This window comes from Pseudorasbora parva, chromosome 22 (genome assembly GCF_024679245.1).
Source record: "Pseudorasbora parva isolate DD20220531a chromosome 22, ASM2467924v1, whole genome shotgun sequence".
In the NCBI taxonomy this organism is placed as follows: Eukaryota; Metazoa; Chordata; class Actinopteri; order Cypriniformes; family Gobionidae; genus Pseudorasbora; species Pseudorasbora parva.
Window position 1 is genome coordinate 10,048,505 of NC_090193.1, and position 15,000 is coordinate 10,063,504.

Consider the following 15,000-nt stretch of genomic DNA (forward strand, 5'->3'; position numbering starts at 1 on the left):
TCAAAGCAGCTTGCAAAAGACAACAAGGAGAGCCCAGCCGTGCTCTCAGTGCCAAGAGGTGCCTGACTCACTCCGCTTTTTGTTTTCAGCCCTTCTTCTGCAGAGCATCTGGCGAAGGAGCTCGAGGTTGACAGAGCGCATAGCACAGAGTGTCGTCGTCTCTGAGGTATGCCTGGCTTTTTGAGCGGCCAGCCTTGCACTGTTTTAAAGTAATTTGCTACCCAGCTACGTTAGCCACGCCAGGAAGACAGAGATCCCTAACATGTGACGCCTCCGTCTTCAAGCTTTTCATAGCAGACCCCTCTTTGGAGCGCTTCCTTACGTTGGCTCCAGGCCTGTTAATGGCATGAGAAAAAGTTGATGTTGCGACAGGCCCCGCTCCAGGCAAACACCACCAAGATGCGTGTAAACACCAGGGCACCTCACCGGTGGGCCAGTGGCGCAATGGGTAACGCGTCTGACTACGGATCAGAAAATTCTAGGTTCGACTCCTGGCTGGCTCGATCTGCCTCTTTTGCTTCGCTATCAGCCTACAGCAGTTTTATTAGTTTGTTTTATTAGCCCATAGTTTTTGACTATTGGTATTGGAATGGTTAGTTTTTTTTTTTCTTGTAAACTGACAGTCCAACCATAGGCCGTTTTGTCAGCTAGATAGCACCTACCATACAATACCGTGCGTGCTTTCAAATGCATTGCATAAGCACTGTCACGGGGACCTTGCTTTAATGACCAGTTTATAGTATCTTTTTATGCGAACACAAGAATGGGAGAGAGCTGCACCCCCTGGGAGAGACAAATGACATCTCCCTCCATCGAGTCTGGTACAAGTGAATTCAGTAAACAATCCCTTCGGAACATTGCCATATTCTTAAAGGCGACGGTCACACACTGTATGCCAAAGGGCCTAACATAACCCTGCCCTTGTACTGGCCACACGCATGAAAAATGGCACACAAGCCTGACCGGCATTTGCGGGCTTTCCCATATGGTCTAGCGGTCAGGATTCCTGGTTTTCACCCAGGCGGCCCGGGTTCGACTCCCGGTATGGGAAGTTTGGCTTGTCTTTGCTCCCCTTATCGAACAGCCAGAGCTTCTGTCTATTACTGAATCGCTTTTAGCCAGCAGTGGAGCTGCAGCTACCTGATAGGTTGAGGTTCTTCTCTTTCCCTGCATACCTTCGATAGCTCAGCTGGTAGAGCGGAGGACTGTAGGTGGAACGTTGGCAATCCTTAGGTCGCTGGTTCGACTCCGGCTCGAAGGAGGTCACTTTTCACACTCAAACATTTTCTTGGCCGCGCTGGAGGGCAAAAGGAACGTTCCCTGACCGGGAATCGAACCCGGGCCGCGGCGGTGAGAGCGCCGAATCCTAACCACTAGACCACCAGGGAAGGGCTGTTCAGCCTGTCTCCTCAAGCCTGCCTGTGGGCCTCTACCAGATTTTGCTGCAATTTCTCAAGCAAAACCGCTAAGGCTAGCCTTTTCCTCTTGGAGAGGAGAGAGTCTCTGACCCTGGATCACAGTTCTTCCACTGAGAAACTGTCACATGCTCCGTGAGAACATCCTAACAACACCGCAACTTGCAATTCAATCAAAGCAGCTTGCAAAAGACAACAAGGAGAGCCCAGCCGTGCTCTCAGTGCCAAGAGGTGCCTGACTCACTCCGCTTTTTGTTTTCAGCCCTTCTTCTGCAGAGCATCTGGCGAAGGAGCTCCAGGTTGACAGAGCGCATAGCACAGAGTGTCGTCGTCTCTGAGGTATGCCTGGCTTTTTGAGCGGCCAGCCTTGCACTGTTTTAAAGTAATTTGCTACCCAGCTACGTTAGCCACGCCAGGAAGACAGAGATCCCTAACATGTGACGCCTCCGTCTTCAAGCTTTTCATAGCAGACCCCTCATCGGAGCGCTTCCTTACGTTGGCACCAGGCCTGTTAATGGCATGAGAAAAAGTTGATGTTGCGACAGGCCCCGCTCCAGGCGAACACCACCAAGATGCGTGTAAACACCAGGGCGCCTGACCGGTGGGCCAGTGGCGCAATGGATAACGCGTCTGACTACGGATCAGAAGATTCTAGGTTCGACTCCTGGCTGGCTCGATCTGCCTCTTTTGCTTCGCTATCAGCCTACAGCAGTTTTATTAGTTTGTTTTATTAGCCCATAGTTTTTGACTATTGGTATTGGAATGGTTAGTTTTTTTTTTTCTTGTAAACTGACAGTCCAACCATAGGCCGTTTTGTCAGCTAGATAGCACCTACCATACAATACCGTGCGTGCTTTCAAATGCATCGCATAAGCACTGTCACGGGGACCTTGCTTTAATGACCAGTTTATAGTATCTTTTTATGCAAACACAAGAATGGGAGAGAGCTGCACCCCCTGGGAGAGACAAATGACATCTCCCTCCATCGAGTCTGGTACAAGTGAATTCAGTAAACAATCCCTTCGGAACATTGCCATATTCTTAAAGGCGACGGTCACACACTGAATGGCAAAGGGCCTAACATAACCCTGCCCTTGTACTGGCCACACGCATGAAAAATGGCACACAAGCCTGACCGGCGCTTGCGGGCTTTCCCACATGGTCTAGCGGTCAGGATTCCTGGTTTTCAACCAGGCGGCCCGGGTTCGACTCCCGGTATGGGAAGTTTGGCTTGTCTTTGCTCCCCTTATCGAACAGCCAGAGCTTCTGTCTATTACTGAATCGCTTTTAGCCAGCAGTGGAGCTGCAGCAACCTGATAGGTTGAGGTTCTTCTCTTTCCCTGCATACCTTCGATAGCTCAGCTGGTAGAGCGGAGGACTGTAGGTGGAACGTTGGAAATCCTTAGGTCGCTGGTTCGACTCCGGCCCGAAGGAGGTCACTTTTCACACTCAAACATTTTCTTGGCCGCGCTGGAGGGCAAAAGGAACGTTCCCTGACCGGGAATCGAACCCAGGCCGCGGCGGTGAGAGCGCCGAATCCTAACCACTAGACCACCAGGGAAGGGCTGTTCAGCCTGTCTCCTCAAGCCTGCCTGTGGGCCTCTACCAGATTTTGCTGCAATTTCTCAAGCAAAACCGCTAAGGCTAGCCTTTTCCTCTTGGAGAGGAGAGAGTCTCTGACCCTGGATCACAGTTCTTCCACTGAGAAACTGTCACATGCTCTGTGAGAAAATCCTAACAACATCGCAACTTGCAATTCAATCAAAGCAGCTTGCAAAAGACAACAAGGAGAGCCCAGCCGTGCTCTCAGTGCCAAGAGGTGCCTGACTCACTCCGCTTTTTGTTTTCAGCCCTTCTTCTGCAGAGCATCTGGCGAAGGAGCTCGAGGTTGACAGAGCGCATAGCACAGAGTGTCGTCGTCTCTGAGGTATGCCTGGCTTTTTGAGCGGCCAGCCTTGCACTGTTTTAAAGTAATTTGCTACCCAGCTACGTTAGCCACGCCAGGAAGACAGAGATCCCTAACATGTGACGCCTCCGTCTTCAAGCTTTTCATAGCAGACCCCTCATCGGAGCGCTTCCTTACGTTGGCTCCAGGCCTGTTAATGGCATGAGAAAAAGTTGATGTTGCGACAGGCCCCGCTCCAGGCGAACACCACCAAGATGCGTGTAAACACCAGGGCGCCTGACCGGTGGGCCAGTGGCGCAATGGATAACGCGTCTGACTACGGATCAGAAGATTCTAGGTTCGACTCCTGGCTGGCTCGATCTGCCTCTTTTGCTTCGCTATCAGCCTACAGCAGTTTTATTAGCTTGTTTTATTAGCCCATAGTTTTTGACTATTGGTATTGGAATGGTTAGTTTTTTTTTCTTGTAAACTGACAGTCCAACCATAGGCCGTTTTGTCAGCTAGATAGCACCTACCATACAATACCGTGCGTGCTTTCAAATGCATCGCATAAGCACTGTCACGGGGACCTTGCTTTAATGACCAGTTTATAGTATCTTTTTATGCGAACACAAGAATGGGAGAGAGCTGCACCCCCTGGGAGAGACAAATGACATCTCCCTCCATCGAGTCTGGTACAAGTGAATTCAGTAAACAATCCCTTCGAAACATTGTCATATTCTTAAAGGCGACGGTCACACACTGAATGCCAAAGGGCCTAACATAACCCTGCCCTTGTACTGGCCACATGCATGAAAAATGGCACACAAGCCTGACCGGCGTTTGCGGGTTTTCCCATATGGTCTAGCGGTCAGGATTCCTGGTTTTCACCCAGGCGGCCCGGGTTCGACTCCCGGTATGGGAAGTTTGGCTTGTCTTTGCTCCCCTTATCGAACAGCCAGAGCTTCCGTCTATTACTGAATCGCTTTTAGCCAGCAGTGGAGCTGCACTGCCCTACAAAGCAAAAAGGCAGTAACTACGCAGAGTGCAGAACTGAGAAAAATGACTTTAAAGTTATCCTGTCATCCAGCCTAAGTAGTTGTAGGTAGATTATTGGACATGTGGCTTTTTTGTTACTTTATATTAGTTTTATTTTTGTACATATCAATCCTCATTTTTAATTTGGTATTTTACCCCTATTTTGCAGTTACTGTATTCTTGCTTTGTATTACTTACCAAAAACGTGGCACCATGCCAAGGAAAAAGGCAGTAACTACAGATTCTCCAAGAACTATTTTGCCACAACTTGGGCTCTGGGTGTGTTAGATATATTACTGTATTTTACTGTATTTGAAATAATTGGAACCATTTGTTTTTCTGAACATGGATATACCAAACCCAAATTAATTTGACCATTTTAGGTCAATATTTTCCACCCGGAAGCTGTTCTGGTGCTGAAACGGCTGCTTAAAGTCTCACATTGCTAAGCTGTATCAAGGCCCAAATGGGGACAATTTATTTTGAATAGGACCACATTATTATGTGTAAGTATTAGATTAATGTGTCTCTGGGGGTGTTTCTCAATCTGTAATGTAGTATCTGCTATACCTACAAATCACATTCATGTTAAAGCATTGCAAAACAACTTTTCTTTGGAGCAATATAGGCAAGTTAAACTCCAATTCAACAGAGCAAAACAAAATCATGTTGCCTAAGTGTTTCTAACGCTTTTTGTACTCTTATGATGATAACTAAGATAAACAAGTTGATGATTTTATATGGTGCAGTATCTGTTTCAGTAGGTTTATAAACATAAAGTACTGAATGAAATGAATACATGGGACAGATATTTCAAATTAGTAAACATACATTTAATAATAGATTGTGTGTGTGTATATATATATATAAATAAATAAATAAATAAATAAATAAATAAATAAATGAATGAATGAATGAATGAATAAATAAATAAATAATGATGATAATAATAATACAAATAATTGATGAACACCACATTTCATATGGTTATTACTCCTCATCCTCCAAAACATTGCTCACAGGCAGGGAATACCAGAACACCCTCCTGTTTGGTGGCATGAGGTGACAAAGATTACAGAGGATGTCTCTCTTCTTGACCTCCTCAACCCCTCTATTCTGTGGTCGCAAAAGAGTGGGCACCTTCAGCGAGAATTTCTTCATGAGGAAGTCCAATTCCATAAATTCATTCTCCGTATGGGACAGCTTGTAAAAGAGGCTCTTGGAGCCACGCCGCACCTGTATCTCCGCCATCTCCCCAAGCTTTGGTGCTTGCGCTTTCTTGACCTTGACGGTGGAGTGGCCATCCCTCCAATCTAGCACATTGGCATTCTCCAATTTGATAACATCCACCTTCCTGGAGTTGGAGCTTGCCACAACACTCACAAAGTCCTCAAAGTCGTAGACCACACCACCTGGACGGCTCCTCATTTGCTGCTCGACACCATGGTGGAAACTGTCTGCGCTCATGAACGTGTGTCCCCTCTCAAAAAACTTTAGTGTGATGTCCTCCTGTGAAATGGTGTCACTGTTCACAAGAGTGACAAGTGAGGATAGAAGGCACCAGTTCTTATTCTGTGCACTGCAGTTGTCCACCCAGAATATGGTGTGGCGTACATCCCGCTCCTTCTCCAATGCAGTTGTATATGCTGATGTAATTTCCGCGGCACTTCGCCCAGCCATTCCCTCGTGCCACAATACAGAGATGGTGTTTTTTTTGTTTGTTTTTTTCCCCACTGAGGCAAATGTTTCGTGGTATGCCACGATGCGACGAGTAAATACTGCTGACTTGACTCCTGGCATCCGTGGCAGCATTATCACCTTCTGGAGGTCCACACTCCGAACTGATGTCATGTCCGGCCAGTCCCTCTCTGCATCTGCCTGGTAGCTTTGGCGGCTCTCTAGGGCAGACTGCTTATGTTTGTTCCACCTTAGGCACTCTGGGCAATCTGAGCTTTCAGTCTCCCCTGTGTGGCAGTTCACATGTTCTGCATGTTCCAAACAGTCCTCACATTGCTCCTCCCCAAGTTTGGCAAAGCTGATTTTTTTGTCTTTTACCATCTTCCTGTATGCTTCATAGGAGCAGGCGTTTCCTTTATCCAGGTAGTCTGAATGCATCATCTTAATTGTGATGTCACTTGGCAGGTACCGTCGATTTGGGGCATGCTCCCGTCTGTAATGGCTCACACAAGGATGGAAGGACTCAATGTGGTCATCAAGGGTCTTCACGTCTATCTTGTTGACTGCAGCCTGCCTTCCTCTCTGGTCCTTGGATGGAACCAGTGGCCTGGTGTTCGACTTCCCCATCATGGAAATAACGAGACTGTCATTTTTAGGGTGGTAGCCCAATGATGACAGGAAAAACATTTTGCAGACCTGTCTTGGCTCTCCTTTCTGGTTTTGCAGGCGGTAGATAAATGAGCGGCCACGGCGACTTTCTGGGCCGGTTGTTATTCTTTTGGTTGGCATTGGGGTAACTGAGTAAAACATCCATGATCGTCTTTCTGTGTAGGTCATCTCCCAGTACTGACTCCATATCTCCCTCCGTCTTTCCTCTGAAATATGGTCTGTACACCTTCTTCGACATTTGGCACCACATGGCTCTCTCATTGGTGGTCGACGTGATTCAACATCAGGCTGTGGCCCTGGCTGTGGCTCTGGCTGGGGCTCTGGCTGGGGCTCTGGCTGGGGCTCTTGCACTTGTTCTCCTGGGTCTCCAAGTTCCACTTCAGTCTGTGCCATCGTAGGGGTTGGGACATAATCTAGGTCTGTAATGTCATCATATAAGCTGTCCACGCTGGTGGTATCCAGGAAAGTGTCCAGGATGGTCCACTCCATTGTTTCAGCGGGGGGCAGGACTTGCTGCCTCTTTGATGGAATACCTACATGTGTATCTTAAATGAAAAAGAGAGAAAATTAGTGGCATGAATGTAAATCCACATCTGTCTGTGTCTGTCTGTCTGTCTGTGTAGGCTACTGCAACAAATTATTATTATTATTATTATTAGTATTATTAGTATTTATTATTAATTATTATTATATGGACCTACAGGACAACATCTTCACTCTGATCAACATATGTAGGCTATATATCGATGTCTGTATATCATAATATTTAATTGTACAGGGAATAATTTTAATAAAGTTTAATTAATTAATAAATGCCTAAATAATGACTAACACAATAATAAATTAATAATTTTTAACCCTTAATGAAAATGAAGAAAGAAAAGCCAACATACAAAAAACGCAGCCTGGCTTTATAAGTTACATTAGGTTGTAAGTTGTATTATCCTACAATAATAGGATAAAACAGAAGCTTGCAGTAATGCAGAGGGAAACATTTTCATAGGTTAATATAATTAAGGGGAATCCAAATTAAATATATAATTTTATATTTAGAAGAACAAACCGTGCAATAAATAAATGCTTAGGAACAGGAACCAATGTGTTGAGCCTGAGCGCTAAGGGGGGTCGTAAATAACTGCCGACTCGCTCTGCAGAAGTTTGTTTTTGTTGAAAGCATGATGCTTACAGTAAAGAGAAAGGTGTCAGTTTTGCTCACAACTCACTAATTTCTTTAAACAGCGGACATAGTCTTTAAACAGCGGACATAGTCTTCAAACAGCGGACGCGAAGAGAGTGCGTTTTAAGTTGAACAGACACCTGTTGCCGTTTCTCTGTCTGTTCGTTAGTAAGATAATTCGAAAAGTACTGTACGGATTTGGATGACATTTTCGGACAACATGGGTATTAGGACAAGGAACAGATGACTACATTTTGGTGGTGATCCGGAACACGGGACATTTGGAATTTGTAATGCTACATTGACCGCGGTTATTATGCTCTCCGAGTGCTTTTCTAGTTATTGAATATTTTTCCACCGCTGATTGGATTATAACTTTGTGTCATGAACAACAAAATGATGACATGGCATCGGCGATGATGTGAAGTTACAGAGGATAAAGTTACAGCTAGGAGCAGGGAGGATCAGGGGGAGGTAAGCAAAGCTATTTGAAACATCGCCTGTTAATTAGCATAATGCTTTCTGAATGGACCTCTGAGAGGAAGTCCCGCCCTGGCGGCTGACAGGTGTTTATATTGTGATAGCCTAGCCTCTAAATGTTTAATCTGTCACTGTTACTTACCATTCTCCGGGTATTTTCTTTTCAACGCCAGTTCGACCATCTTCTTTCCCCTGCTTTGTGCCATCTCAAACAAAATTTGTGGGAAGTTAGAAGGGTGAAATCGCAAATGTTAAAACCGTCTCGTGAGGATGCCGCTAAATCAGCTGTGTGTGTTCACCATGGAAACAGTAACTGCGCTGCGTAGCAACACGGTTATTTTTTGTTGGGTAAAACAAAACAAGAATACAGTAATGGATGTTACTGTACTCATGCTTTGTTTCACTAGGCCTTTTTGCAGTTACTGTACAAACGACTACCATTTTTCACCAAAACGACACACATTTGAGATAATATTTTTTGTCACATAACAAAGGATGCCTTGAATGTCATGAAAATGATAATAACTCATTTTTGACCAAAAATGCAGTTACTGCCTTTTTGTTTTGTAGGGCAGTGCAGCAACCTGATAGGTTGAGGTTCTTCTCTTTCGTTGCATACCTTCGATAGCTCAGCTGGTAGAGCGGAGGACTGTAGGTGGAACGTTGGCAATCCTTAGGTCGCTGGTTCGACTCCGGCTCGAAGGAGGTCACTTTTCACACTCAAACATTTTCTTGGCCGTGCTGGAGGGCAAAAGGAGCGTTCCCTGACCGGGAATCGAACCCGGGCCGCAGCGGTGAGAGCGCCGAATCCTAACCACTAGACCACCAGGGAAGGGCTGTTCAGCCTGTCTCCTCAAGCCTGCCTGTGGGCCTCTATCAGATTTTGCTGCAATTTCTCAAGCAAAACCGCTAAGGCTAGCCTTTTCCTCTTGGAGAGGAGAGAGTCTCTGACCCTGGATCACAGTTCTTCCACTGAGAAACTGTCACATGCTCCGTGAGAACATCCTAACAACACCGCAACTTTCAATTCAATCAAAGCAGCTTGCAAAAGACAACAAGGAGAGCCCAGCTGTGCTCTCAGTGCCAAGAGGTGCCTGACTCACTCCGCTTTTTGTTTTCAGCCCTTCTTCTGCAGAGCATCTGGCGAAGGAGCTCCAGGTTGACAGAGCGCATAGCACAGAGTGTCGTCGTCTCTGAGGTATGCCTGGCTTTTTGAGCGGCCAGCCTTGCACTGTTTTAAAGTAATTTGCTACCCAGCTACGTTAGCCACGCCAGGAAGACAGAGATCCCTAACATGTGACGCCTCCGTCTTCAAGCTTTTCATAGCAGACCCCTCATCGGAGCGCTTCCTTACGTTGGCTCCAGACCTGTTAATGGCATGAGAAAAAGTTGATGTTGCGACAGGCCCCGCTCCAGGCGAACACCACCAAGATGCGTGTAAACACCAGGGCGCCTGACCGGTGGGCCAGTGGCGCAATGGATAAAGCGTCTGATTACGGATCAGAAGATTCTAGGTTCGACTCCTGGCTGGCTCGATCTGCCTCTTTTGCTTCGCTGTCAGCCTACAGCAGTTTTATTAGCTTGTTTTATTAGCCCGTAGTTTTTGACTATTGGTATTGGAATGGTTAGTTTTTTTTCTTGTAAAGTGACAGTCCAACCATAGGCCGTTTTGTCAGCTAGATAGCGCCTACCATACAATACCGTGCGTGTTTTCAAATGCATCGCATAAGCACTGTCACGGGGACCTTGCTTTAATGACCAGTTTATAGTATCTTTTTATGCGAACACAAGAATGGGAGAGAGCTGCACCCCCTGGGAGAGACAAATGACAGCTCCTTCCATCGAGTCTGGTACAAGTGAATTCAGTAAACAATCCCTTCGGAACATTGTCATATTCTTAAAGGCGACGGTCACACACTGAATGCCAAAGGGCCTAACATAACCCTGCCCTTGTACTGGCCACACGCATGAAAAATGGCACACAAGCCTGACCGGCATTTGCGGGCTTTCCCATATGGTCTAGCGGTCAGGACTCCTGGTTTTCACCCAGGCGACCCGGGTTTGACTCCCGGTATGGGAAGTTTGGCTTGTCTTTGCTCCCCTTATCGAACAGCCAGAGCTTCTGTCTATTACTGAATCGCTTTTAGCCAGCAGTGGAGCTGCAGCAACCTGATAGGTTGAGGTTCTTCTCTTTCCCTGCATACCTTTGATAGCTCAGCTGGTAGAGCGGAGGACTGTAGGTGGAACGTTGGCAAACCTTAGGTCGCTGGTTCGACTCCGGCTCGAAGGAGGTCACTTTTCACACTCAAACATTTTCTTGGCCGCGCTGGAGGGCAAAAGGAACGTTCCCTGACCAGGAATCGAACCCGGGCCGCGGCGGTGAGAGCGCCGAATCCTAACCACTAGACCACCAGGGAAGGGCTGTTCAGCCTGTCTCCTCAAGCCTGCCTGTGGGCCTCTACCAGATTTTGCTGCAATTTCTCAAGCAAAACCGCTAAGGCTAGCCTTTTCCTCTTGGAGAGGAGAGAGTCTCTGACCCTGGATCACAGTTCTTCCACTGAGAAACTGTCACATGCTCCGTGAGAACATCCTAACAACACCGCAACTTGCAATTCAATCAAAGCAGCTTGCAAAAGACAACAAGGAGAGCCCAGCCGTGCTCTCAGTGCCAAGAGGTGCCTGACTCACTCCGCTTTTTGTTTTCAGCCCTTCTTCTGCAGAGCATCTGGCGAAGGAGCTCGAGGTTGACAGAGCGCATAGCACAGAGTGTCGTCGTCTCTGAGGTATGCCTGGCTTTTTGAGCGGCCAGCCTTGCACTGTTTTAAAGTAATTTGCTACCCAGCTACGTTAGCCACGCCAGGAAGACAGAGATCCCTAACATGTGACGCCTCCGTCTTCAAGCTTTTCATAGCAGACCCCTCATCGGAGCGCTTCCTTACGTTGGCTCCAGGCCTGTTAATGGCATGAGAAAAAGTTGATGTTGCGACAGGCCCCGCTCCAGGCGAACACCACCAAGATGCGTGTAAACACCAGGGCGCCTGACCGGTGGGCCAGTGGCGCAATGGATAACGCGTCTGACTACGGATCAGAAGATTCTAGGTTCGACTCCTGGCTGGCTCGATCTGCCTCTTTTGCTTCGCTATCAGCCTACAGCAGTTTTATTAGTTTGTTTTATTAGCCCATAGTTTTTGACTATTGGTATTGGAATGGTTAGTTTTTTTTTTTCTTGTAAACTGACAGTCCAACCATAGGCCGTTTTGTCAGCTAGATAGCACCTACCATACAATACCGTGCGTGCTTTCAAATGCATCGCATAAGCACTGTCACGGGGACCTTGCTTTAATGACCAGTTTATAGTATCTTTTTATGCGAACACAAGAATGGGAGAGAGCTGCACCCCCTGGGAGAGACAAATGACATCTCCCTCCATCGAGTCTGGTACAAGTGAATTCAGTAAACAATCCCTTCGGAACATTGCCATATTCTTAAAGGCGACGGTCACACACTGAATGCCAAAGGGCCTAACATAACCCTGCCCTTGTACTGGCCACACGCATGAAAAATGGCACACAAGCCTGACCGGCGTTTGCGGGCTTTCCCATATGGTCTAGCGGTCAGGATTCCTGGTTTTCACCCAGGCGGCCCGGGTTCGACTCCCGGTATGGGAAGTTTGGCTTGTCTTTGCTCCCCTTATCGAACAGCCAGAGCTTCTGTCTATTACTGAATCGCTTTTAGCCAGCAGTGGAGCTGCAGCAACCTGATAGGTTGAGGTTCTTCTCTTTCCCTGCATACCTTCGATAGCTCAGCTGGTAGAGCGGAGGACTGTAGGTGGAACGTTGGCAATCCTTAGGTCGCTGGTTCGACTCCGGCTCGAAGGAGGTCACTTTTCACACTCAAACATTTTCTTGGCCGCGCTGGAGGGCAAAAGGAACGTTCCCTGACCGGGAATCGAACCCGGGCCGCGGCGGTGAGAGCGCCGAATCCTAACCACTAGACCACCAGGGAAGGGCTGTTCAGCCTGTCTCCTCAAGCCTGCCTGTCGGCCTCTACCAGATTTTGCTGCAATTTCTCAAGCAAAACCGCTAAGGCTAGCCTTTTCCTCTTGGAGAGGAGAGAGTCTCTGACCCTGGATCACAGTTCTTCCACTGAGAAACTGTCACATGCTCTGTGAGAACATCCTAACAACACCGCAACTTGCAATTCAATCAAAGCAGCTTGCAAAAGACAACAAGGAGAGCCCAGCCGTGCTCTCAGTGCCAAGAGGTGCCTGACTCACTCCGCTTTTTGTTTTCAGCCCTTCTTCTGCAGAGCATCTGGCGAAGGAGCTCCAGGTTGACAGAGCGCATAGCACAGAGTGTCGTCGTCTCTGAGGTATGCCTGGCTTTTTGAGCGGCCAGCCTTGCACTGTTTTAAAGTAATTTGCTACCCAGCTACGTTAGCCACGCCAGGAAGTCAGAGATCCCTAACATGTGACGCCTCCGTCTTCAAGCTTTTCATAGCAGACCCCTCATCGGAGCGCTTCCTTACGTTGGCTCCAGGCCTGTTAATGGCATGAGAAAAAGTTGATGTTGCGACAGGCCCCGCTCCAGGCGAACACCACCAAGATGCGTGTAAACACCAGGGCGCCTGACCGGTGGGCCAGTGGCGCAATGGATAACGCGTCTGACTACGGATCAGAAGATTCTAGGTTCGACTCCTGGCTGGCTCGATCTGCCTCTTTTGCTTCGCTATCAGCCTACAGCAGTTTTATTAGCTTGTTTTATTAGCCCATAGTTTTTGACTATTGGTATTGGAATGGTTAGTTTTTTTTTTCTTGTAAACTGACAGTCCAACCATAGGCCGTTTTGTCAGCTAGATAGCACCTACCATACAATACCGTGCGTGCTTTCAAATGCATCGCATAAGCACTGTCACGGGGACCTTGCTTTAATGACCAGTTTATAGTATCTTTTTATGCGAACACAAGAATGGGAGAGAGCTGCACCCCCTGGGAGAGACAAATGACATCTCCCTCCATCGAGTCTGGTACAAGTGAATTCAGTAAACAATCCCTTCGGAACATTGCCATATTCTTAAAGGCGACGGTCACACACTGAATGCCAAAGGGCCTAACATAACCCTGCCCTTGTACTGGCCACACGCATGAAAAATGGCACACAAGCCTGACCGGCGTTTGCGGGCTTTCCCATATGGTCTAGCGGTCAGGATTCCTGGTTTTCACCCAGGCGGCCCGGGTTCGACTCCCGGTATGGGAAGTTTGGCTTGTCTTTGCTCCCCTTATCGAACAGCCAGAGCTTCTGTCTATTACTGAATCGCTTTTAGCCAGCAGTGGAGCTGCAGCAACCTGATAGGTTGAGGTTCTTCTCTTTCCCTGCATACCTTTGATAGCTCAGCTGGTAGAGCGGAGGACTGTAGGTGGAACGTTGGCAATCCTTAGGTCGCTGGTTCAACTCCGGCTCGAAGGAGGTCACTTTTCACACTCAAACATTTTCTTGGCCGCGCTGGAGGGCAAAAGGAACGTTCCCTGACCGGGAGTCGAACCCGGGCCGCTGCGGTGAGAGCGCCGAATCCTAACCACTAGACCACCAGGGAAGGGCTGTTCAGCCTGTCTCCTCAAGCCTGCCTGTGGGCCTCTACCAGATTTTGCTGCAATTTCTCAAGCAAAACCGCTAAGGCTAGCCTTTTCCTCTTGGAGAGGAGAGAGTCTCTGACCCTGGATCACAGTTCTTCCACTGAGAAACTGTCACATGCTCTGTGAGAACATCCTAACAACATCGCAACTTGCAATTCAATCAAAGCAGCTTGCAAAAGACAACAAGGAGAGCCCAGCCGTGCTCTTAGTGCCAAGAGGTGCCTGACTCACTCCGCTTTTTGTTTTCAGCCCTTCTTCTGCAGAGCATCTGGCGAAGGAGCTCCAGGTTGACAGAGCGCATAGCACAGAGTGTCGTCGTCTCTGAGGTATGCCTGGCTTTTTGAGCGGCCAGCCTTGCACTGTTTTAAAGTAATTTGCTACCCAGCTACGTTAGCCACGCCAGGAAGACAGAGATCCCTAACATGTGACGCCTCCGTCTTCAAGCTTTTCATAGCAGACCCCTCTTTGGAGCGCTTCCTTACGTTGGCTCCAGGCCTGTTAATGGCATGAGAAAAAGTTGATGTTGCGACAGGCCCCGCTCCAGGCAAACACCACCAAGATGCGTGTAAACACCAGGGCGCCTCATCGGTGGGCCAGTGGCGCAATGGATAACGCGTCTGACTACGGATCAGAAGATTCTAGGTTCGACTCCTGGCTGGCTCGATCTGCCTCTTTTGCTTCGCTATCAGCCTACAGCAGTTTTATTAGCTTGTTTTATTAGCCCATAGTTTTTGACTATTGGTATTGGAATGGTTAGTTTTTTTTTCTTGTAAACTGACAGTCCAACCACAGGCCGTTTTGTCAGCTAGATAGCGCCTACCATACAATACCGTGCGTGCTTTCAAATGCATCGCATAAGCACTGTCACGGGGACCTTGCTTTAATGACCAGTTTATAGTATCTTTTTATGCGAACACAAGAATGGGAGAGAGCTGCACCCCCTGGGAGAGACAAATGACATCTCCCTCCATCGAGTCTGGTACAAGTGAATTCAGTAAACAATCCCTTCGGAACATTGCCATATTCC

At 47.7% G+C, this 15,000-nt stretch overlaps 1 protein-coding gene and 17 non-coding genes across 18 annotated transcripts; 12 read left to right on the top strand and 6 right to left on the bottom strand.

The window, feature by feature from the left end:
- Positions 1 to 430: 430 nt before the first annotated feature.
- trnar-acg (transfer RNA arginine (anticodon ACG)) lies at positions 431 to 503 on the top strand. The gene has a single exon. It is a non-coding gene; the product is annotated as a tRNA-Arg (tRNA).
- Positions 504 to 979: 476 nt separating this feature from the next.
- trnae-uuc (transfer RNA glutamic acid (anticodon UUC)) lies at positions 980 to 1,051 on the top strand. The gene has a single exon. It is a non-coding gene; the product is annotated as a tRNA-Glu (tRNA).
- A 265-nt stretch (positions 1,052 to 1,316) lies between these two features.
- On the bottom strand, positions 1,317 to 1,388 carry trnae-cuc (transfer RNA glutamic acid (anticodon CUC)). Its single transcript has one exon. It is a non-coding gene; the product is annotated as a tRNA-Glu (tRNA).
- A 630-nt stretch (positions 1,389 to 2,018) lies between these two features.
- On the top strand, positions 2,019 to 2,091 carry trnar-acg (transfer RNA arginine (anticodon ACG)). The gene has a single exon. It is a non-coding gene; the product is annotated as a tRNA-Arg (tRNA).
- A 476-nt stretch (positions 2,092 to 2,567) lies between these two features.
- trnae-uuc (transfer RNA glutamic acid (anticodon UUC)) lies at positions 2,568 to 2,639 on the top strand. The gene has a single exon. It is a non-coding gene; the product is annotated as a tRNA-Glu (tRNA).
- A 265-nt stretch (positions 2,640 to 2,904) lies between these two features.
- Positions 2,905 to 2,976, bottom strand: trnae-cuc (transfer RNA glutamic acid (anticodon CUC)). The gene has a single exon. It is a non-coding gene; the product is annotated as a tRNA-Glu (tRNA).
- Positions 2,977 to 3,606: 630 nt separating this feature from the next.
- trnar-acg (transfer RNA arginine (anticodon ACG)) lies at positions 3,607 to 3,679 on the top strand. The gene has a single exon. It is a non-coding gene; the product is annotated as a tRNA-Arg (tRNA).
- Positions 3,680 to 4,153: 474 nt separating this feature from the next.
- On the top strand, positions 4,154 to 4,225 carry trnae-uuc (transfer RNA glutamic acid (anticodon UUC)). The gene has a single exon. It is a non-coding gene; the product is annotated as a tRNA-Glu (tRNA).
- Positions 4,226 to 5,194: 969 nt separating this feature from the next.
- Positions 5,195 to 8,900, bottom strand: LOC137058184 (uncharacterized). The gene is made up of 2 exons (XM_067431386.1): positions 8,484 to 8,900; positions 5,195 to 7,229 (listed from the first exon to the last, which is right to left on the bottom strand). The coding sequence occupies exons 1-2, from the start codon at positions 8,545 to 8,547 to the stop codon at positions 5,329 to 5,331; spliced, it is 1,965 nt and encodes a 654-aa protein (XP_067287487.1). The 5' UTR covers positions 8,548 to 8,900; the 3' UTR covers positions 5,195 to 5,328.
- A 201-nt stretch (positions 8,901 to 9,101) lies between these two features.
- trnae-cuc (transfer RNA glutamic acid (anticodon CUC)) lies at positions 9,102 to 9,173 on the bottom strand. Its single transcript has one exon. It is a non-coding gene; the product is annotated as a tRNA-Glu (tRNA).
- A 1,176-nt stretch (positions 9,174 to 10,349) lies between these two features.
- trnae-uuc (transfer RNA glutamic acid (anticodon UUC)) lies at positions 10,350 to 10,421 on the top strand. Its single transcript has one exon. It is a non-coding gene; the product is annotated as a tRNA-Glu (tRNA).
- Positions 10,422 to 10,686: 265 nt separating this feature from the next.
- trnae-cuc (transfer RNA glutamic acid (anticodon CUC)) lies at positions 10,687 to 10,758 on the bottom strand. Its single transcript has one exon. It is a non-coding gene; the product is annotated as a tRNA-Glu (tRNA).
- A 630-nt stretch (positions 10,759 to 11,388) lies between these two features.
- On the top strand, positions 11,389 to 11,461 carry trnar-acg (transfer RNA arginine (anticodon ACG)). Its single transcript has one exon. It is a non-coding gene; the product is annotated as a tRNA-Arg (tRNA).
- Positions 11,462 to 11,937: 476 nt separating this feature from the next.
- On the top strand, positions 11,938 to 12,009 carry trnae-uuc (transfer RNA glutamic acid (anticodon UUC)). Its single transcript has one exon. It is a non-coding gene; the product is annotated as a tRNA-Glu (tRNA).
- A 265-nt stretch (positions 12,010 to 12,274) lies between these two features.
- On the bottom strand, positions 12,275 to 12,346 carry trnae-cuc (transfer RNA glutamic acid (anticodon CUC)). The gene has a single exon. It is a non-coding gene; the product is annotated as a tRNA-Glu (tRNA).
- Positions 12,347 to 12,976: 630 nt separating this feature from the next.
- Positions 12,977 to 13,049, top strand: trnar-acg (transfer RNA arginine (anticodon ACG)). Its single transcript has one exon. It is a non-coding gene; the product is annotated as a tRNA-Arg (tRNA).
- A 475-nt stretch (positions 13,050 to 13,524) lies between these two features.
- trnae-uuc (transfer RNA glutamic acid (anticodon UUC)) lies at positions 13,525 to 13,596 on the top strand. Its single transcript has one exon. It is a non-coding gene; the product is annotated as a tRNA-Glu (tRNA).
- A 967-nt stretch (positions 13,597 to 14,563) lies between these two features.
- Positions 14,564 to 14,636, top strand: trnar-acg (transfer RNA arginine (anticodon ACG)). Its single transcript has one exon. It is a non-coding gene; the product is annotated as a tRNA-Arg (tRNA).
- The last annotated feature ends 364 nt before the right edge of the window (positions 14,637 to 15,000 follow it).

What these genes read in the sequence shown, in the direction of transcription:
- LOC137058184 (XM_067431386.1), bottom strand. Translation starts at nt 8,547, where the DNA reads ATGGCACAAAGCAGGGGAAAGAAGATGGTCGAACTGGCGTTGAAAAGA. An exon ending in AAGAAAATACCCGGAGAATG is followed by an intron (nt 7,230 to 8,483) that starts GTAAGTAACAGT and finishes TTTTCATTTAAG; the next exon opens with ATACACATGTAGGTATTCCA.